Here is a 16,321-nt window from a genome sequence, read left to right on the forward strand (position 1 = left end):
ACTAAATTATATAAGTTATAATATACTTAACACTACTTACCATAAGACATAAAATACTACATTCCATTAAAACCAGTTATAAGTGGATCCGTTACAAGTATATTTAAGTAAATCCTAAGATTTAAAAAGAATCACAGAGTCTAACAGAGAAATCTACTAGCTAATACCATAGACTGAGCCTTTTGTAAGGGACCTTTTTGCTGGAATTGGAACCTAGAATAATTCAGGGTTGGGTACAATAGCATCTGCATAACAAAAGAAGACTATCAAAATAGCTCTTTAGGCTGATGGTACTGTAGCTCACTGGAATGTGAATCAATTTGGGGTTTAGGAAAGGTGTTGTTGCTATGATTAGACAATCTACGAAAAGTTGAGATATGCACAGTTCTAAATTTAAAGCTCTGTCTACACTATGAAACTTTATGTTGCCAATGTAATGTGCCCATATATGGATATGATGATGTCATATCACTATGAGTCTTCTCGGATAAGGATAATAAACCGTAGGTCCAGTGTACACAACTTGCTCGTGTGCACTTTAAAGAACCTAGTACATCTTTCGAGACGAGTAGGGGGTTACTCCGGTGTATTAGTACATCACAGCCACTGATCACCAACTGGGCCCTCTGGGAGATCAGTCTTTGACTGAAGAGGTCACCCAGCATAAAGATAAAACAAACAAACTGTATTTGAGCATATCACTACCATATATGGGTACATCACACTTTTTTTTGCCAAACTAGTTTGATAGTGTAGACAGAGATTAAAACTTTCATGATTACATAACAAAACATAATGCAGTTGTTTGTAATATTGAAAGCTGTTGTTTTTTTTTACTAATTATTGACTGTTGACTGAAATTTGACTTATTCTAATGATTTATTACACTCTGTACAGTGATTTATGACAGCTTGTATTTGTGATGGAGTGATTTCGGTTTGACATGCAAATTCTAAACTTCCTTTGCTACAAATTTGTCAGTGAATTATTTTACCAGTGCAGAATATTTTTCCTATAGTATAATACCACACTATAATACAAGGAATAGGCAGATCATAGAGGGGTTGCAGCTGACCAGCAAAAGTTTACTTAATTTCACGATTTGTAGCCCTGTGTTCCCCTATTTCAAAATCTTGGATCCATCAATGCAGAAAATCCACAAAATAAAATTGAAATTTCATGAGGGACCCTATAAACTTTGTTCTGCTTCAGTGCTTTTTTAAACAATACAATAATACCTGCAAACTTTAAACACTGAACTTAAATCTTACTAGTTAGCAGCCAGCCAACTAGTATTAGTAAAACTGATTGTTTAAACAATGGTTTTAAATTAAACTTTTTGCTTACCAATACAATACTAAGCTTTTGTAGTTTGTAATGCCATTGTATTTTGTACCTTTTTTGTCTTTGTACTGCAATAGGATTTAGAGCCCTGAGCCAAAGGTGACAAAGTCTAGTTCTTTTATTCTCATTCATTTATTCGGGTCATAAAAGTTGTGGAACTTTAGTTTAGTTCTTTTACAAAATCAGTGAAGTGCATCTCCCATATATTATTATTTCCATAATCCTATGAAAACAAAAAGCCTTTTGCAAGAATAAAATTATTAAAAATGAGCAAATTATTATCAGGATTAGTAAGATTATGTTGATGGTTTGAGTTTGGCTTTATTCCCATGGTCCTAGGTTCAATTCTTCTACACTGTACTCTCAGTACCGTAACACAGAGGCTCAAGGCCCCTGGTTTAGAGGCCTAAGTGCATGTTTGGCCTTTTTTCATCTGAGAACTGCTCAGGGGCTCCAATAAGCTCCGGGGCCATGGGTTTAGCCAGTGAGGGCTCATAGCCCTTATGCCACTGACTGTACTGTATGCTTTAAAACTAAATCATTTACAAACAATTCAATTATACATATTACTGGTAAAATCTAATTATCCCATCACATCAACAAGGTATTCCACCATAGGAACCAAGTTTAATCAAATAATGGTAATACCCACAGTATACATAGAACTCTGGCACACGTCCTCTCATCTGAGGTACACAACTGTTATTCAGAGAACACCCTTTTAAGGGGACACTTCGGCCCTTTAAAAGAGATGCTATTGTAATTGTGACAACAGGTACCACACAAAGAATGAAAAGGTTTGGATCCTGGTTTGTATGCTTGACTTCAATGTCTTATAGCTAGAATGCGTTTAAATGTAAAGCCTACTGGGCTAGCATTCTTCCTAGCCCAACTAGATCTTGCTATAGGTTATATATTACTATTATAGTCCTGTTGACAATGTTATTAATAGGTCAAGCCAACGTTGCTAAGAAGCTGTTTTAAAGTTCCGGGCTAACACTTGAAAACGTAATGTCAATATTTAAACTTTAAGGCTCTTTAGAAACCAGCAAACTGTTACCATTCACAAGAAAATCAATTTCAACACTAGCTAAAGAAAAGATGGAGAACATGAATAGAAGTCAGAATGCGGGGGATGTATAAAAATGTAGAGAAGAATGTTATTATTAATAGAAATACTATCCAGTTAATAAGATAATAATCTATTTTGTATTAGAGAGCTTTCAATTCAGTCCAGCAAAGAAACTATGTCATGTTAGTTCATTGTGCGCATACAGAGATATTGTGATGTGTGTCCTCGCTCCCCACCTCAACACAGGTTTGATGATTCCTAGGTCTGGGTAACGACATATTGATTGACCTGACCTTGGTTGGTTGCAAATTGAAACAAAATTAACTTACTTTGATTTATGTAATGTACTGTACTTTTTAGTACATGGTTACAACTCAGTAACAGGAACAGGATAAAATGTAGTTTTTTTCATTTTTTGAATAGTTGTCGATTTGTTGAAAATAATTTATTTCACTTATGTTTATTATTAGAATAAATACTATAGTTTCTATTAATTTTGTTTTTGTTAAGTTTAAACTAATGTTTTCTATTGTTAACAGAGATTGTGGTAAATTTGTCTCACTTTAGTTAGTGTGGGAAATTTCAGATGTTTTCACGGTCATCTTTTTGGTTATGGCGTGAACAAATGAGTTATTTATACAACATACAACAAATGTAAAAAAATGTAATGTACTGTAGGAGGTACTGTAAATACTTGAATTTAAACACTGAATGTGGGAAATTTCAGATGTTGTCGTGCTCATTTTTTGATTACGGTGTGAACAAAAAAAAGTTATATTAACATACTACAGTAAAATGTAAAAAAACAACGTAATGTACAGTACTGTAAATACTTGACTTGAGTATAGCATTGACACTGTATAAATTATTGTTTTTCTTGGATTATGATCAAATATAGCAGATTATCATTTTCAAAAAACCAACCAATTGCATGAGCGATGTTCAACAAAGTGTACTTGTGTCACGGTACAACGGCTATGAATCTATGTAAAATTCCCATTAGTTAATAGTTTAACATTGAAATTATAATTTGAGGAAAAATGTGAACAACAATCCAAAAATGCCTACTGCAATGTTAACCAAATTTTATGAACATCACAAACCTTACCTTACCTGGATAAACTAACATTGGCCATTTCTCTCTGAGAAGAGTGCTACAATTCAAAATACAGTATCAATGACACATTTCATGTACCCTGTTCCCAAATGGGAATAACCCAACTCACCACCATAATCATTTCTTTTCAAGACATGGTAGGCGTACTGTAAACAGAATGATGGGCTAAAAAATTTCATGAAGCTTAAGAATCATAAATACAGTACATTTTTTGTTTTAAAAAATGGATTCTATAACTTTACCTGACATGGACCTCAACAGAAAGGCCTGCTTGCAGATTTCTTTTGTATCTGAAAAAGAACAAGTCAATTCTACAAATTAGTATAAAAAAATACACTAAATAATGTATATAATATCGTATGTACAGTAGTATTGGTACACAGTAAGACTTTTCTATACAGTAAGTTTTTATTTATATTTTGCAGTAATTATATGTTACACTAACTGTAGGCCCTATTACCTTCTTAATCTACAAATTTTACATTCTATTATAGTGGTTTTTCTTAATATTGAAGCTTATCGCACACTCTAACCAGCGGTGGTAAATAATCAGTAGTGTACTTTGTACCTAAACAAAGATACTCCCAAGACTAACCACACAGTTTACTCAACTACTGTACATATTTTTAATAAAGAACCAGTCAATGTATTAGGCCTCAATTTAGGTACGAGACTCCAGTACAGTACTGTATGTACATAAACCTATATAGTTTTGACTTCAAACACAAATAGGCCTACTACAAGCACCCCTCATTTACACTATAGCAAGCCTTTCGTTTTGGGACAGTAGATAAGAAGAGACAGTAATTTAACAGACTGAAAAATGAGAGAAACATTTTTTATTCCAACCATGTTAAACAAGATAAATTAACGTCTAAATTGTTGTTTCATCGACACTACTGTACAGCCACATGTTAATATTGTTTTTCATAATTTTTTTGTAATTTGTAATTGCCCTGCACCAAAAGGAGAGTACAGTGCTCACAAAGTCATCACTTTTATAGGCAGCGCTGCCTGGCGGATACTGTAATATACAGTACATCCCTGTATTGTCAGTTTATCTTATTATGTATTCATTGTCTGTTTTGTATAATTGTATTGTCTTTCTGGAAAATAATAGATGAATGAATATTAATGAAGTAGAAGCCATCGTACAGTATGTTTAAAAGATTGTGATATTCAGTTAAAATAAACCTCAGGTGTACTCCACCAACACTACGGTTGGTAAGGTTTCAACCTGATTACTTTTTGACAGATACCTTTGACAACCCAGTGGCTTGAACAGAGATTGTTCTCCTTTCTTGCGAAAACCACACCACTTTTTTTTATGAGGCTACATCACTGTCAGGTGTACATGGCCACCTATTGTACAAAACCTATCTATCCATCCGAAACAAGTGTCCCTGTCATTTTATATATTAAACTCACTACAATACAATCTATTGTTATAACTTATTGATCCACTGCCGCCATATAACATCAATATTCTATTCAATTGCAATATTGTACAGTACACACAAGGTTATAATAGCCTATAGATAGTTTAGACAATAATGTAACGTCAACATTATAGGAAGATAGAGCTTTATAAATAGAAGCACTATGCTACAATGTTTTAATTACAATTTTCTAGAATATTAATTAGTTATCATTTTTAAATACGTCCAGCATGCATAAAACGGTTCTAAAGAAATACAGTAATAATAATCAATGCTGAATATACTGTATGTTCATTGAATTGATTTACTGTATGATTGTTTGATTGTTTTGTATTTAAAAACAACAATTTGACTGCATGGTACTTCCATTTTTGGCCTCAACCAATGGGTAAAAATATGTAAAGATATGTTGTGGAAGATGACCCTTTTGATAGCACTTTATGCCTTATCTGAAGAGTACATGAGAATAAATGAGTAGGCCTTTCAATGAAACCAACTGGCAAATTAAATTCATACTAGAGCACTCTGTAAAAAGACTGGACTTCTTTAGTTTTTTTGTTTTATCTTTTATTGGGGATAAGAGGGAGGGACTACAGTACTGTAAATATCATTGTATTTTTAACATACTGTACTACAGTATGTACTATGTATTGACCAATACTGTTTTGGAAATCCCCTGACTTACTAATTCAAGATTCTAGTATTTCCTTTTATTTTTAATTGAGGTGATAGTATCAACAATTTCCTGTAACCTATGTTATCTAACCAAATTTCAAACTAAAATTACCAATGGGGTTTTCTATGGCCAGTTACTGAAGACACAAGTTATTTTTTAATGTCTCTTGTTTATAAGTGTTCATTCAAGAAATCAGCACATGAGTCGAGTTCCAGTTAGGTTGGGTTAGGGCTATAAACAACGGCGTATGCTAACAGAAAAACCATATCATCTACATTTTAATTACAATAACAGTGTTTAATATACAATAATGTCTGTTAATGTAATTAAATCCATAATCGCATTGGACTTTTATGTTAAGACTTACCAACTGAATATTGTAATAAAAGTTTTACCATAACAACATGCCAAGTAAAAACTGATCAAGACAGGTAAAAAAATATATAACTTGGAATATTGGTAACAAAAGCGTGGCAAGGTGGCTTCACCAATTTTAGACTCATTTAAGATTAATTTAAAAACTCATTTATTTTAATTTCAGGATACAATGACTGAGCCTTTGATCATTCATCTTTTTGGAGTTGGCGCAATAAACAAATGAACATTTGTTTATAATTCTATTCATGTATTTAATAGCAAGTTTGTTAGATCTCTTCAATTTCTTTGTTATTGTATTTATTTCAAATGTAAATCAACCAACCAAATTTCATTTGTACCTCATTGTTGTATAAATGACAATAAATACTATTGTATCAATAATTTTTGATTATGATTATAATTGACTACTGTATATGCTTTGTACTCTAATTATAATTTTTTTTAAGACAATGACAGGGATTTTTTAGACTGGGACATGCTAACAAATATAATATGAAAGGTCCATTAAAAAAATAGACAATTTTAGTAGTTACAAATTTCATTTTAGAAGGGGGAGGGTGCATGTGTGCGCTAAGCACCACCCTTAGATTTTTCCCTGCATAGTGTACTGTAGCTTTAATACTCGCTTTACAAACTCCCTTCCTTCTTTCCTCCACCACCCATCACCAGTACTGCTCAGCCTCCTGACTGATGCTGTTGTCACTGTTGTCAACCAGTCGATAATATGTAATTTATAATGGTTTAGACTAAGACATTTTTGCACTTTGTATCTAACCAAAGATTCATAACAGAAAATGTTACAGATTTGGCTACTCAAACACTGTACAGGTATAATAAATAGCCTATATCAATGACATAAATGATGCAGCAACAGGTGAATTAAAAACGCCAGGGCGTTAAGCATAGATTGCCTGCTCTGAACATTCTGTTCTGTGACATAACAAATGACAGGTAGCCTATACAGCCTGTATTGTAGTCTGCCTCCTCCACCAGTCCTACCTACCTGTGTAGTATAGTAGATTAGAAATAGTGACAAGTACCAACACTATGTATATCACTTATCAATTATGACAACGGAAAATCTCAACATGATTACCTTATTTGATGTAAAATCCTTTGTTTCCAACGTTTTTAAAGGAGAAAATATCCGTAAATTGTCCTCAAAACTGAATACTTGTTGGAGGATTATATTGTCGTCTGCGTATAAACAGTTCTCTTCTCGCGATCGCGTAAAACCCTACTTTTCTGGGTGTTGGTAGGCTAAGACTGGATGCTCAGTTTACAAAAAGATTATGAGGGCGCTATTACAAAAAATATAATTATTTTGATGACTAAATTGATAAACATTATGACAGACCCTGCCCTCTTGTAAAGTCACACCTTTTTGGAAAGTATTGTAGGCAGTGGGAGTGTTCAGATATGCTATTCATTTCTTTTTGTGAAATCTGTAAGATTAAAAACCCATTTCATTTGTATAATCCCGGTGTATAATACAATTACGGATCACAAAGACGTGTTCCTTTTATAAAATAAATAAATATCTTTATTGAACATACGCCTTTAAATCGGCGGCACACGTTCTTCTGGACGGTGCGTTCTTGTATACATTACGTTAGCCTGAAGGCTAAATAAAAGTATAATGAGAAAAAAAAAGAAAAAAACATTTAAAAGAAAGGAAACGGATTAATAATATGGGAAATCTTACCTTATATATATTTCGCCTCGTTTGCCTTTTAGGCTAATAGGACTCGTGTGTCCCAAATGAGCCCGGCTGTGTAATGTTCTAAAAAAGGGTTATACTCATAAAAGCTTACTCAGTCTGGTTGTGTGTGGTTTTATTTAAATTTTCAGAAAATCAGTATTAACTGCATCAATTATGACAAAAAGAATTACGACATGAATATTTTAAAATGCTGGGTATTATTAACTTTGAAAGCACTTAAAATTAAACACAAAAAAAAATAAAAAATCTGTTGTAATTCAACAAACTTAAAACATATCAAATGAATATAATTATAATTCTAAAGCAGAGTTACTCAAAATAAACACAGTAACTATTAATATAATAAGTTTATTAAAAAATACAATTAGGCTGTTTTTGTACACTTTACACATTATAGGGGCCTAATCTTGATTCTACATAAACTTCAAACTACAGCGTATCATGCGAATTTTTTTTTTTCATGGGCCAAGCTTACTTTGGGTCCGAGTGATTGTAGGCGTCATGATTACAATAATGTATATGAGTGGCTGCACGCCACGTTAGTTTATATGCAAAAATTCAATTTCCAGGCATTTTTATTTGCTTATATTCAAGATAAAGCAAAACAAATTTACAAAGATGGACATTGTGTTAATCAATTATATTGAGAACAACATTAATAAACAGTCACACGATTTTACGGCATACATATCAATATTTGATTCATTAAAAATCATTTGTAAATATAACAGCTGATTATTCGTTCCATCGTGGTTGATTGTGGTATCACGAACCCTCAACGTTTCATTGGTTAGTTGTAAAGAACAACATTATCTTTCCTTTTCTTGGAAGTTTTCTTTTTAATTATAAATAACGATAATAGTAGTATTGGATAACTACATCGTCAGTCATAACATTTCATTAAAAGTTATAGTATTGACGTAATCATTGTCAATGCCAAATAATGACGTCATCTCTATCAATGACGTAGTATTGGTTACACCATTTACACACACGCATTATATTCTGGCTTTATTAGGCCTACTTCTGTTACCGGAACGTGATCGTTGAGTTGGCGGTTGTGCAGTACCTCTTTTTTTTCTTTGCCTTCTTTTTTTGGTTCTTGTTTTCTTACCCGATTCCTGTCGCTGAGCTTTCTTTAACCTCTTATACCATTTCTAATATAATAGGTAAATGTAATCAAAATATTATTTCCATCTAATTTAAATAGAGGTCTCGGTTAAGGATTCCCTCGATCCAATATAACAAACAAACATATAAACCTCTATTCATAAAATGTACGCCTTTATAGAATAGAATAGTCCAAGATTAACTACTAACCAGGGAAACGCGCACGGCGTGTACATCGGAAATACACACTTCCGGTATCTCCCACCACGCGCATCCGGTACCTTGTTTGTTTACACGCGCGAAATCACACATATCAACCATACGCACAATAACTTTGAACGCGCAATCGATCGTCTGGGAAGCTGCGCTATAATCTTTTGGTAACTGTTCTGCAATATTGTATTTTATTTTTATAATACCTTTACAAGACTTGGCCATTCACTGTTCCATTCTTCAACAATACAGTCGTCCCTCAGCATCAAATGTCCGTCAGCCAGATGTTGGTCGCACATTATCAGATATTCCTTTCCTGGAATCACATCTGGGCAAACACAATCGTCATGAGACCATAATATAACCTAGTATAGTTAAAAATTAGTATTAAATTGGAAAAACTTTTCCAAATGTTTAATTCTCATAACTGTGGACATCTATCAACATTTGTTTGATCGTATTTGAAATATGGGTATGTGATAATTTTACCTCATCCTTTGGAATTGATATGTCTTGAAAATGTAGAACATCAATTACGTTTACGATGGTCCAGGTTCTTCCACTTTGGAGTGCGGGAGGATACTCCAAACCAGTTACATTAGCCCTTATAGCTGAAAAGAATAATTGATAAAACAATTTTACCTCAGGAATGGACCGTAAAATTACGTAGCCATAACATCGGCAAGGGTTCAAGTCTCACGGTGCTCAATGGTGCTGGTGGTAGAACGAGTCTTCTCGGATAAGGACTGTAAACCGTATGTCTAGCGTACACATCTAGCTCAAGGCACTACCCACTACTATACATCTTTCGAGACGAATAGGGGTTTACCCCGGTGTACTAGTACATACATAGCCACTGTCACTCAATCACTGATCATAACTGGGCCCGGCCCTCTGAGAGACCGATTTTTTACTGAAAAGGTCACCCAGTATAAATAAATATTAAATATAAAATACAAAAATCAATGACTTATATCAAGTTTTAAACTTCCGCTATATTGTTATGATTGTTTGTGTTTGTTGTTCTAGTTCGTGTCTCAAACATTTAAGCTGTTTCCTATACTACTACTTGGACGCACCGCAGGATGTAGTATGCGCGTAATCCAAACGAGTTGACCAATCACAAGCGTCATTTCTTATGATGAGCGTCGATTGGTCAAATTATTTACCGTAGCGTTACAAGCGACATTTCTTATGATGAGCGTCGATTGGTCAAATTACTTACCGTAGCGTTATAAAACATACTTTATACATCAGAACAAAACAATCACTGTTTGATGTTTCCTGTTCGAATTATTTAACTGAATAATTTAATAAAAAATATCATAAATCATGCACAAGTTTCTGATATAATCACGTAGGAAGGAAATAAACGCGACAGTCAATTTGTTGTAATAAAATGCATATTTACGACCACCTTGACTGGTGTTTGCTGTATGCAATTTTAATAAATTAAACAATAGTATAGGCCTACATTCATTGTGTTACGGAGTTTGGTTCGCATTTTGTTCTTTTTATACTCCATGTTGTAATTTCTTTCTTTTTCCGTACTAAACCATGGACTTCCATGTTAAAGCAAACATTCCATGTACTGTATCAACATGGCATTAACTGTCAGAATCATGAAAATCATGATATGTACCCTATTTATTTGAATAAGCGCCCGGGTCAGTGGGTTTTATGGAGGCGTTTATACAGGGAGGGGGAGGGGCTTTATTATTTGTCGGGGGTAGGGGTATTGGTAACATATATACTCAAACATGAACAAATTCAACACGTTTATTCGAATGAATACGGTAATCAGTATCATACTCTCACATGTGGCATCACCAGGTTTGTATTAAGCTACGGTCTCCTACTCGGTATAATTCCCAAAGGTAGGTAGGTGGTGGGGGAGGGATTCAGTGTAGACCTTAACCAGGGGGAAAGGGATAATTAATTTGGTAATTCGGCCCATATAGCCTGTGAAATTGCACGCGTTGTTAGTAAAACCACAAACTTGCTCGTACGCACATACAGGCCACTTTTCATTTGGACATTTATCACCAGTATTACAGTGCGGTATCCTTTGTCAAATACACCACCACGGTTGTTTAAAACTTATTGGTGAAAGGGTTAGGGGTTATTTGTAAACATGTGCGTTAAATGTCGTAAGACGGAGGAATGCTTTTAAAAAATTTTGTTTTGACAAAATTCAAAAGTATATAATGTCATCGACGATGTGGTATAAAAATAAATTATAGTATCAGACGTTGAAACCAAAGGGAAGTTATCAATCATTGTTATTATTTTAATACAATTTAAACGAGCCACCGTGACTATAGGACCACTAATCTAGCCGATACCAATAGTGTTTATTATTCATGTGCCAGACAATTTTAAAGTGATCAAGCGATTTTTTTTAGGTTTATCAATTCCTCTGTATTTAGGCCTACATGCGTCCAACAACAACATTTTTACACGTACGACGCGGCGTCGATTCGTATTTAGATCAGTAGGCCTACGGTATTCATAATGTTACCGCATCGATTTCTTTGGAATTGATATGTCCTGGAAATGTACAACGTAAATTTCATTTACGACGGTTCAAGTCCTTTCCAATTGATGCACTCAAGTCAATTCAATTCAACATATATTTCAACCAAAATCAAACATTAACATAATAATGTACATATACTGTGACAAATAAAACAACAAACAAGTTTACGGTTTAGGCCTATAACGTGAATATATTCTAAAATGTGTAAATCGTCCTGCTGTAAAAATGATCTACACCTATTATTATTATTATTATTAAATATTTGGAGAAAGATATCCGCAAGATTTGGACGCAACGCAGTTGTAATTGCGCGCAAGAGATGTAAGCGCGTTGCAACGATTTCATCAATTACGACGCATTGGATCACCCAACTGTCACTTGTGATTGGTCAACTTACTTGCATTGTACATAGGCCTAATCGTCGTTTCATTGTGCGTGCAAGTCGAAACTAAGCTTTAGGCTTAGATTGTAAACTTACCATATTCGTATTGTTTTTCTAGGAATACTCGAATATTTGCTTTTGGCGGGCCAATGCAGTTGTCACAGACTTGTGCTGGAAATTAAATTCATTTATCAATTAATCTTAAAAACACCATTAATGAATGTAGAAATGTTTTCTCTGCAGTATACCATACTCTTCCCGTGGAGAGCTCCCGCCCCCGATTTAAAACACATAGGATCTAATTTGCGTCGTCGATGTTCAGGCAGTAGTGTCAAGCCCCGGTGTCAAGCACAGAACCGACGACGGTTAGATTGACCATGGATTGACAGAATCAACCTGTCACAATATAATTCAATCACAACATTCAAGATGATTGACACCCGTCTGATTTCGTCCGTTAATGTTTTGCTAATCACCCAATGATTGGGCTTTCACACCCTCCCGCTGATACGCGGGCTGATACGTCTAAAGTGATGCCTGTGCGTAAATTTAATCGTCTGCTGCGAAACATGTACAGACGATATGGGAAGGAACTAATCTCTAGATCTTTTGATTTCTACAACACTTCAGACCACTATGCCTGAAAACGATAATTTAATAATATAGTAGCAGGGGCTTAACGAATACCACGCTAGGGAATTATAAAAGAACGCATTCAAATATGAAATGGGCCTCCTGCGATAAGCATTAATAGTAGCTTATTACAAAAGTTTTCAGTCTTGTGTATTTGTTCCAGTTTACAAAGTGTTCTTATAAGAAAAATATCTTCAAATATTTCCAAAACGTGATCTTCATGCTATTCGATAATTAAAATATTTCAACTTACGTTTTAGTGGTCTAGGGTTAGCAGCAACGTGTGGTGGGTTCACGTTGGTAGTCTGCGGTTGTACATTAACTTCTGAAAAACATTAACATGACATTGTATTGCAATAACCAGAGTGTAAACTAAAAGGAAACTTTACCATGATTCATCACGTATGAAAAATAGAATTATAGCAACTATGACGTCATCAAGAAGTCACCTGCTACGTAGGCATTGCAAATTAGACGTACCTTTAGGCCTATCCAATGATGGGTCACGTGGCATTTCTTCCACAATTGCCTCGGGAGATATGCAGACGCCTCTATCGTATTCAGGAAAGTCGTTGCATGCCAGATAGTCCGGCCATTTTACCTTATGGCGCAGCATGATTGGTTCACATCCCCTTTTAACACGCAAACACAAACTCTTGCATGGTGGGATAGCTGCGTCATTTTGGAAACCATACGCGCAGATCGGGGCGTACATAGAGCACAGAAAAAAGATAAGATGTGAGCTACAATTGGTCGCGGCAAGACCTTGGAACTGTGAAATAGCCAGTTTGGCGTTTTCCTGTGTGCTGTGATGAAGATGGTTTGGCATTCGAGTTTTGTTCCATGGCATATCCTTACACATTGGTAGTTTTATCAGTTCACATGTTGCGGCATTACTGCAGACGACGGAAGTAGAGAGAAGGAAGAAGGCGATCGCCGCAGACGATATCGTAACAGTTGTTAGTGACATTCTTGGACGGATGCTAAAACACAACACAAACAGCTGATTAAAATACTAAATAGACCTAGTTTATTATTTATGTTGCGTGCAAAGAAGAAAAATACAGTAGGCTGGTTCAATTGTCGAAAAAAACACCAAACGTCTCAAAACGTAAACGTCATAAATTAAACATAATTCTGAAAAATAAAGAACTAGTTATGCAAGCACTGCGTACAATTATTGATAACTGTGGTTCTTTTGTAAACTTCGTGCTCCCTACTGACTTACCAAGTTACTACTTCACAGTACCAAACAGCTGGAAGGTGCCTGCCCAGAACATACCACACACAATACTTAATGTTGATACAAATTTACTACATACTTTGGGGGCTAGAAGTTTGAACATGATTATCAATAAGCCTACTTTGTCGGCGTATTAACTGCGCGCGCTAAACACAGCCAGGTCACATAAAACGATAAATGCCTAACTCAATAAACACACACCTGGTATTTAAACCATACGATTTCTGTCATCTATGGTTATGGGTCGATTTGGACGATTTAAAGCTAACTTTATTTATGTAACTTCATACTAAAATGTGATCGGGCCGCAACGCTATGTTTCTCCGACATAACGATGCTATCACGTGACCTTAGACCTAAAATAATATTTTGCAATAGGCATAATGGTGGTTTGAGGGTTAAAATGCGTCCAGCTTCGCCTTTAAACATTAAACACAGTGGTTCACAAGTGTTAAGTTATAGTTACTTAATATTTATTTTAGTAGAGACCAGAATGCACTTTATACAGTTATATTAACTTATAGTAATATTAATCATAACGCGTGACGTCATCGTGACCGACTCCGATCCTGAAATTAAATCATCACATGAATAATGTTGTTCTAATCATCAGCATCAAGACACATGTCCATCATGTTGTGTCGGCCGTGGCCTCATTCACGATTGGGAACATGTTTTCGAAATAATACCAAAACAATGAGCATGCAGCAAACGCTCGACTCATTAATGGTTTGGTTAGCTACGGGTTTCGGCCTTGTCCTCAGAGTGACTCGAATTGTAGTACGATGATAATAAGTTAACATTCACAATCAGGAAGTCCTAACTAGGGAACAACGAGAATCGTCCCGATTATCAGCCACATAAATAACTTTATAAATAACACAGTCGGTTAATGATAGCTATAGTCATAAGAAAAAAGGGATAGAAAGGGTATAGTTGAGACCTGGCAGATTGAATTGAAGTTAGCATTCAATGAATTACGGTATCGGTTAAGTCGCAACTAAGAAAGAAAGAAAGAAAGAAAGAAAGAAAGAGATGAGAATCGTCCCAATTTATCAGAAATAAATAACTTGTTTTGCCTTAGGTGGGTTCATCCAACTTTTGATAAATAACTTTATAAATGAAACAGTCGGTTCGAAATATCTAAGTCATAAAAAAGTATAGGAAGTATAGCTATGGGACCTTGCAGACTTGAGAATTGATTCTTAATTTTTGCAGAGATGCACGATATAGGTATAATCATAGCAGAAAACAATTCATCCTTTTTTTTTATTTCTCGTTAATGGTCTTTATCTGTAGTCCTCAGTTCTAAAACACGATTATAAACACTGAACAGTTAGGATTCGATTTAATAATCAAAAGGAAGAGCAAGACCTACACAACGAATTTATGGCTTTTTACAATAAGACAATGGACCTGCGAAACACCATATTTTAACGAGAGGGGAGAAAACACTCCCGGCTAGACGTAAACAAACAAAACTCCTTGTCCAAATAAACATTTTGTCTACCAGGCCTACATACAAAGATGCTATTATAGCCTACATCTTCCTCAGTTAAAAGATGTTACTTCCTTTTCTGTTTTGCCCAATTATAAACTTGGTAAAAAATAGAAACTTACCGAAAGTCAAAACTGACCTATTCTCGATCGAGTTGCGACGTCTACTTTTTAGATCTAGCCTATTTAGAGATGATTAATCTTATTTGCTGGTGGTTTAGCCTCGCCTAGGCCTTGTGTGTTTTTCTCCAAAATATGTGCTTGACTATAAAGGGTCGTTCTCTTCTTAATACCCTCCACTCAGTCTTGGTCACGTCGATTTTTCTTGATAGGCTAATAATCACAAATCCATTTAAGTTATTGAAATCCTATAATTCCCTTTTTTCTCCTGTTTACTTCAATGAATTACAACCAGATATTCATGTTCGCACTACTATGATGGAAAAAAGTATAGGCCTATCTAGACAGAGATTTTTTGGTCGATACTTCCAAGAATTACTTTATAGTCTGCTTGTTAAAAGCAGACGATACCACAACGTTTACTAAATACAGATGAAAAAAGATGTTTTTTTTTACGTTTACATATCCGGCTTTGAGAGACATTCACCTCCCCTTGAGGACATTCGACGTGATGTGATAAAAGTGGATTCAACGACTTGTCTATTGATACTTAAAGCTCCGTCAAGACGGATTAGGCAGTCGATAGCGGCGATGTGTTGACGTTTCTCTTGAGTGTTTTTTCACGCCTTCCAAGTGACAGATTAGAATATTGTAAGTTATGCTGATTGCAGGGCACATGTAATAAGGTATAACTGAACCCAAAACTTTTCGACAAGTTGGGATCGGCTGCTAAATTAGGTCAACCAACCAATGAGAAAATTCGACAACTAACTATTGTATTAGAAATTACCTACAGTGATAAAATACATTCGGACGTGCTGCATGTTACATGCAC

The 16,321-nt window shown here is 34.9% G+C and overlaps 2 protein-coding genes across 8 annotated transcripts in view; both read right to left on the reverse strand.

Annotated features, from left to right (window-relative positions):
• The window catches only part of LOC140055114 (epidermal growth factor receptor kinase substrate 8-like), a 39,444-nt gene extending 32,188 nt beyond the window's left edge, over positions 1-7,256 (reverse strand). For 4 of the 5 annotated variants that reach the window (XM_072100324.1, XM_072100323.1, XM_072100321.1 and 1 more), the window contains exons 1-2: positions 7,123-7,256; positions 3,776-3,823 (exon numbers count right to left, since the gene is read on the reverse strand). The gene's annotated coding sequence lies outside the window, so the exon portion shown is untranslated. Of the gene's footprint in view, positions 1-40; positions 177-3,775; positions 3,824-7,122 lie in introns of those variants that run through there. The other variant, XM_072100322.1, reaches the window with a different exon arrangement.
• Positions 7,257-7,944: 688 nt separating this feature from the next.
• On the reverse strand, positions 7,945-16,020 carry LOC140054338 (secreted frizzled-related protein 3-like). 3 transcript variants are annotated; one of them, XM_072099289.1, is made up of 8 exons: positions 15,943-16,020; positions 15,490-15,699; positions 13,107-13,609; positions 12,880-12,951; positions 12,090-12,164; positions 9,562-9,683; positions 9,279-9,437; positions 7,945-8,906 (listed from the first exon to the last, which is right to left on the reverse strand). In XM_072099289.1, the coding sequence occupies exons 3-8, from the start codon at positions 13,594-13,596 to the stop codon at positions 8,748-8,750; spliced, it is 1,077 nt and encodes a 358-aa protein (XP_071955390.1). In that variant the 5' UTR covers positions 13,597-13,609; positions 15,490-15,699; positions 15,943-16,020; the 3' UTR covers positions 7,945-8,747. The 3 variants fall into 3 exon arrangements, with proteins under 3 accessions (XP_071955390.1, XP_071955392.1, XP_071955389.1); XM_072099291.1 differs by having other exon boundaries at positions 15,507-15,976; XM_072099288.1 differs by having other exon boundaries at positions 15,490-15,976.
• Between the last annotated feature and the right edge of the window lie 301 nt (positions 16,021-16,321).

Source organism: Antedon mediterranea, chromosome 7 (genome assembly GCF_964355755.1).
Source record: "Antedon mediterranea chromosome 7, ecAntMedi1.1, whole genome shotgun sequence".
Taxonomy (NCBI): Eukaryota; Metazoa; Echinodermata; class Crinoidea; order Comatulida; family Antedonidae; genus Antedon; species Antedon mediterranea.

Coding starts and splice junctions, on each gene's coding strand:
- LOC140054338 (XM_072099289.1), bottom strand. CDS start 13,596: ATGTCACTAACAACTGTTACGATATCGTCTGCGGCGATCGCCTTCTTC. Junction 12,165..12,879: donor TAACCCTAGACCACTAAAAC/GTAAGTTGAAAT, acceptor TTTAATTTCCAG/CACAAGTCTGTGACAACTGC. Junction 9,438..9,561: donor TATCAATTCCAAAGGATGAG/GTAAAATTATCA, acceptor TAACTATACTAG/GTTATATTATGGTCTCATGA.